The sequence below is a fragment of the Jatropha curcas genome, chromosome 1 (assembly GCF_041381405.1).
Source record: "Jatropha curcas cultivar XTBG-Jc1 chromosome 1, XTBG_Jcur_1.0, whole genome shotgun sequence".
Classification (NCBI taxonomy): Eukaryota; Viridiplantae; Streptophyta; class Magnoliopsida; order Malpighiales; family Euphorbiaceae; genus Jatropha; species Jatropha curcas.
Genome location: NC_143151.1, coordinates 24,494,353 through 24,501,166, shown reverse-complemented (window position 1 = coordinate 24,501,166; position 6,814 = coordinate 24,494,353). Strand labels below are relative to the sequence as shown.

Sequence of the window (6,814 nt, the reverse complement as noted above, 5' to 3'; positions counted from 1 at the left end):
AAATATTAATAAATAAATAAATGAACGTTTAATTTTAAGGACCGTCTCCATTAATTTACTCTGCAACACAAACTTACAATATTCATGAGGTAATTTTTGAATAAATACATAAGTCAGACATAAAAAATATGTATTTTTCAATTCGAAAGAATAAATATTTAATTTCAATATACACATGTAAGTTATACGAGAATATTCTAATTGTTTGAATTATGAAGATATGAATATATATATAGACAACCCAAATTAATAATTTTAGATAAGAGTAGTGTTTGCTTGGTACCCACTATCATGCACGAACTCAAATTGCGGTTCTTATTTAATTAAGCTACGTTTAATTGTGTTGGAGTTTGCTTTCTAGCAAGCCAAACTATCCCTTGGTTGAAAATTCCTGATATATATATAGTTGAAGCTGGCTGATTAACATTTCAATGAAGCATAACAAGTTTACAACCCTACAATTTGGAAGAGGATTACTATATATATGTAAATAAGAACTTCTAATTTGGTAAACTTATTTCATCAAGGTCATCTAATGACAAGAAAACTTCGTCCAAACATGAGAGTTCAGTTCCATCATCTTCATCATCACAATTTCGCTCGTAAACTTTGCAAATAACCCACTTACTATGGTCCTGCATGTATACAATCACAAAAATGAAAAGTCAAAATTGAATGTTCTCTTGGTTCGACTATAGGTTATACAGACACTTTAACGGAATATATATATATATATATATACACTTTAAAAATGAAAAGTCAAAATTAAGCATATATTGTACAATTCGACTATAGATATACAGATACTTTGAAAGGTAGAAGGTATCTGGGTTCTGGACACGCGGAATATGGATAAGGAAAAAATATATATGTTGCACACACACTTTAAAAGGTGTAAGGTACTTTTCTCGTATTGGACACGTCAAATAATCAAATACTAATAAGAAAACTAGGACAAGGAAAAAAAAAAAGAAAAAATAAAAGGTTAAACTGTTACTTTTTTTGGATGACCTCTTGTTTTGGATGGTCTACTGCTTGAAGCACTATCCGATGATGATGATGATAATAATCTGTACTCTTCCATTATCCAATTAGTTTTCATTCCAACCGGAGCTTCTCCGACGTAAAACACTGAATATTTCTTCATTCCAACTCTCTTATTGGCGCTTGTAAGAACAGGTTCATCAATGCCTATTGCATTCCAATACCCGTTTTCTGTTATCCTATTCTGTGTCCTCCGGCTATAAAAATACCATTGCTTACCTTCCGCTAGTGCCTTACCTATATACCATCCATCAAAATTCAAACTGTTTCGAAATGCAAATACTTCAAAGAATTCAAATAAAAGAAATAAAAAGAAAAAGAAATTCATACCATCAAGTTCCCATGGATCATAAGGATATAAATCAAGATCAGGGATAACGTCAGGATGACAAGGTAAAAGGGCAGCCTTACGTTGAAGAAAATGGACAACAAGTTCTTCCTCCGTCGGATAAAATCGAAAGCCGGGAGGAAGATTAACGCTGCTCATCTCTGTGATTAACTTTCAATTATTAATTTTTCCTGGTAAGAATAAAAAGTAAAGAACAAGAACAAGAAACAGAAGAAGAAGAAGATATTAATTATGACAGAGCATTGTCGATGAAGGTTTAGGATGATAGATGATGAGATTTATAGAAGGAGATAAGAAGAGAGAGAGACGTGAAACAGAAGGCGTGTTTGAAATATATAAGTGGCTTTGTTTCTTTCTTATTCATTCTCCAAGGCGGCGGGTAACGGAACACCTTTATACTTGTAAGTAACGGTATATAGGTGTTGCAGAGAGTGAGTAGTGAGTGAGTGAGTGTGTTTTGTCCTTACAATTTTTATTTTTTAATATTAAAAATTATAAAATAAAAGAATAAAATAGAAAATTGTGACAATGGATCTCACTTCATGCTTATATCATGCACCTGCTGTTATCCACGCGCCAAACACAAATATGGGTTTGGTCCTAAACCATATCAAAAGTTTAGGTACCCCACCCCCTCTATGTAGGGCTGAGTGTGCCTATAACCATTATTTATATAATTAAGTAACTTTCTTCTTAATTTTTATTTATTTTAATTAGGATTTACTTCTTGTAAATTGATTGGAAAATATCCTTAATAGTTGATAAAAAAAAGATTAATTCCTTTATATATAATCTCAAAAAATAACAAATAAATGAAACTAAAACTAATACAGGTAATTTCTATTTCGCAATTCAATTTTAAAATTTGAAAATACTAATTTATTCACTGATTAATTAATTAATTTTCTAAAGAAAAATTTTTAACTTCAATTTGCATTGACTTCTAGCTATGTTTCTAATAGAAAAAATATGAAACTCATAATATAATTAATAGAATAATAAAAAAAAACTTGTAATTGATAATCTAAAATTAAGATTTAAATAATAAGTAATAAAATGTGAATTAAGTCTGCTTTATATTTCGTATATTATAAGAAAATGCTTATTTAGACATGATGTAAACCACGGTTACCGTAAATAAAAGTATGAATGTATTTTAACTGTATTCTAAAATAGTTCAGATATAAGGAGCGAGAAGTCTCAAGTTCGAGTTCTCTTCACTACAAATATTATCATTAATTTGGTGAAAATTATTTAAAGGAGAAAGCTATTCCTATCGTGTGTAGCCCATAATATTGTTTCAGTTCATTGTGCCTCTCATATATTAAAAAAAAAAAAAAATGATAATCAACTATTTGTTAGGTAGATAAACAATGAATTTATGTCCAATATAGACATTTCCTACAAAATTATAATACTCTATTGAAAAAAAAAAAAAAAAAAAGAACTTTTGGGACTCCTTTTTAAAGTTGAATATATTTATTTTATCATCTTTTTACATATGGGGAGGGAGTAATGAATGGGTTAGCAGAAATGAGATCCATAGAGCAAAATGTAAAAAGCAATCAAGCAGGTTTCTTAAGTTGGGGGAGTTGCAACTGGAAATTCTTGTCTCACAAAACTGCACCTCATCAACACATGTCCTCCCTTATAAAATAAATTATTAATCAATAATTAATTCTTAGGGAAGAGACCAAAATGAAAGCTATACACATATATAAACGTAACAGTGAAGTTAGGGTCTGTTTCTGTTTCCTCTCTCCCTGCGCCTGTTGCTGTTAGCACCTTTCTGCTCTATCTAGTTGGTTTTTGACACATAAGCATTTCATTTTTATTTTTAATTACATTGTTTTATTGCAACGAACATATCACATATGTATTGTTGGTGGGACATCTTAATTCAAATTATTTTTAAAGCATTCTGTAGTTAATTGTACGTAATGTATATGCAATCTCATATTTAAAATTAATTGATTAATTTGTTGAAAAATGAAAACTTTTCTTTGAAGCTTAAACTAGTTATTTTCTTTTTATTATTTTTTTTTATGATTGAATAAAAATTTGTATTGTGTTTATTGTTTGAGCCTCACATGGTTAAAATCCCACTTTTCTCTTATTTGATTCATCTTTAAATTAATTTGTTGACTTTGCTTAACTTGATGCAGTGTGTTTTAATTATAAATATAAATATACATATAAATAGTTAAAAATAATATAAGTCGATAACTAGTTAATTATGATTGTTTTTTCATATTTATGTGACTTTTATTTATATTTTAACAAGCAAGATATGAAATTATATACTCTAATGTAATTAATGGTTCTTAAAAATTAAAAAGAAAGCATATCAAGACATAATTTAATAGTAAGTATGTGTACAACCTATTAACAAATCCAGGTTCGAATTTCTCTTTCCAATATTCAAAAAAAGTTAAAAGAAAAAGGGTCTAACCTCCAATTTCATTCCAAACTTTTCGAGTAGTTGCAATTCACTTTAAATCGACCCTTGGAACCTGGGCACTCTGAACTTATCAATATAGTTGCAATTACACCCTAATATCAAAAGTAATTACACCCTAATATCAAAAGTAAATTAGGGTGTAATTGCAACTATGTTCATAAGTTTAAAGTGCTCAGGGTATTGCATCCTATAAGTGAATTACAACACTCTAAACTTATTGATTTGTTGCAATTGCACTCTAAAAATAAACTAAGGTTGAAATTTTGATTAAAACAATGTAAAAAATGGACTTCATGACTAATCAAATATTTAAACGATAAATAATAAAATCAAGTCCAAGTATTCATATAATAAACGAAAGAAATCAAAGTTGCATCTTGGATTTTAAAAATAAATCAATTTTAAGATGCAAAAATAATGAATTTGATACTGATTCAATATTAGACTTCCTAGGAAGACAAAATAAATATGAGGATTTTTTTTGCTACTTTTGTTGTAGACATTATTTAATTTCCTACAAGGAGAAAAAGATTATAAATTGAAGGACAAAAGAGGTAAAATGATAAATTCGATCATTTCTTTTAATTCAAATGTTATATATTACATTTAACTAAGTTTGGATTGGTTATGGAGTCTATTTTTATATTATTTTAATTAGAATTCGAACCTTAATTTGTTATTAGAATGGAATTGCAGCAAATCGATAAATTCAAGGTGCTCTAATTCACTTTTAAGGTACAATTAAACCTTAAAAGCAAATTAGGGTGTCATTACAACTAAATTAATGAGTTTAAGATGCTCAGAATATAAAGATCGATTTAAAGTAGAATTGCAACTATTCGAAAAGTTTGGAGTGAAATTGATTGTTAAGGTAAAGAAAAAGAGACAAAACAAATCAAGTATCTTTCCAAATATTGACTTGAGAATACAAACTTTTTCTTATCAGAACTTAAAAAGTTATCTAATTAATTTTGTCCAAAAAAAACATTTGTATATCCAAGTTTCAAACCCAAAGCAATAGCTCCCTGTATATATCCAAACCTAATCTAGATATTCTAAATAAATAAATAATAAACCTAGTTAAAACTTCACAAATAGAGCATAATGCATCTAGTACCAATTAAAATGAAGTCTTAACAAAATACTAAGTAATAATAACATAAATTTGAAACCTATGAAGAATGGCAATAAGAAAAACATGTTCTTGAGGTAATAAAAAAAATCTTGCGAACCAAATTTTGAAAACTCAAAAAGGAACAACATAAAGTCCACCTATGAAACAACAATCAATATCAACTCAACAGCTAAAAGTCCAAAACTAGAAATGAGGAAGGAAAGTGGGGGTGGAGCCAGACTCCAAAACTAAAGGGGCCATAAGAAAATTTTAAATTTTCAAAATTAAAGGAAACCAAATTAAGAATAAAACATTTTTTTGCACTATGTATAGATAAAATTTTTTTAGCTTAGGCCCGGGCTCCCCCGTTCCCCCTCCCTTCGCCGCTGAAGGAAAGCCTTATAACAATCATTAGTCGTCCTATTGAAGATCGTTGTACCAAAATGATTATTTTGATTTACAGCTAATTAAGCTGGACATATATGTTTCAACCTGAGCTTAAAGGATTCAATTAGAGATGCGCATCGGGCGGGCATGGACCAAGTTTTTCAATTCTCATATTCATATATATATTAAATACAATGACATAGCAAAAAATAATATATATATATATGATACAATGACATATCCAAAAATAAAAAGTAGAAGAAGGAAACAAATTTTCAAAATTTAAGGGGACAAAGTTAAAAAGTTCACTGTTTAATAGATATAATTGAAAATTTTTATTATTTTAGGCGGATGCATTTAACAAAAATAAAATTGAATTAGGGGCGGAGGTACCCCTAGCACCCATCCATCAGTCTTTGAATATATTTAGACTCTACTTGGCAACAACATTTAGGTTGTGTTCAGCAACAACTTTTTAGGTAACACTTAGAATTTTGACTAGTTAATTTTGCCAAATAGCTACTAAAATAGACTCTTAATATAGCATTTAGTGTTTTGATTATCTCTATTATTTAGGTTTTATTCGACAATATTAGTAGTTATAGTAGTTGCTAGCTATTATAGTAACTGTTAGTTATTCTATTAGCCATTAGCTGGTAGTTGTTTATATAACGATTTAAATTGAAAGTATTTAGTAAAAATAGTTATTTAATTAGTTATTTAATTTAAAATGACAAAAAGGGACATTAATTGTTTAATTAGCTAAATTCGGAGGAAAAAAAAAGGGTATTATTATAAAAAATTCTAATTAAAAACTAAAAACTAAACATCATAGTGTTTAACATTTCATAAAAAGCTCTCTGAACCTCTAAAAAATTATTATAAAAGCTATGTTACTGAACGTTATAATTAATAGAGATAGAGTTTTGACTTAGTCAATATGTTAAAAGCTAGTTCAAAAACTGTTGCCGAACAATATAGTATTCAATGGCATAATGTTTATAGTACTTCCTTCGTTCTCTTTATTTAGAGAAATTTTTCTTTTTGGGTGTAATTTTTATATAGAAAATTTTACTCTAAATAGTAACTTTAGGATGCAAGCTAAGTTAAAAAAACTAAAACGTCTTTGGAGTGAGTGTGTATGTGTGTTTGTTTCAAGATTGAAGCTCTACAATTAAGAAAAGTGGCAGACGCAAATATTATGCGTTTAATGTACATGTGTTTCAAGGGACAAGTTATCAGTTCACTTTTTCATTTCGTTTTTGAGTAACAGTGATCGCTTATATAAATTTGGCTACAAAATCTAAGTGCTGATACTAAATGTCAAAAATTTGGTAATAGTTTTGCACTTTTGTAAGCTACTTTGCAACCTATTATTATTATTAATCGTGCACTTTTAAAAATATACTATTTTGTATTTTTCAAATCCTTATAGCGGTTATACTCTTTTGTAAGCCAT

The 6,814-nt window shown here is 28.4% G+C and overlaps 1 protein-coding gene across 1 annotated transcript; it reads right to left on the bottom strand.

Annotated features, from left to right (window-relative positions):
* Positions 1-377: 377 nt before the first annotated feature.
* Positions 378-1,800, bottom strand: XND1 (xylem NAC domain 1). Its single transcript, XM_012235084.4, has 3 exons — positions 1,375-1,800; positions 998-1,281; positions 378-635 (listed from the first exon to the last, which is right to left on the bottom strand). The coding sequence occupies exons 1-3, from the start codon at positions 1,529-1,531 to the stop codon at positions 501-503; spliced, it is 576 nt and encodes a 191-aa protein (XP_012090474.1). The 5' UTR covers positions 1,532-1,800; the 3' UTR covers positions 378-500.
* Positions 1,801-6,814: the final 5,014 nt, after the last annotated feature.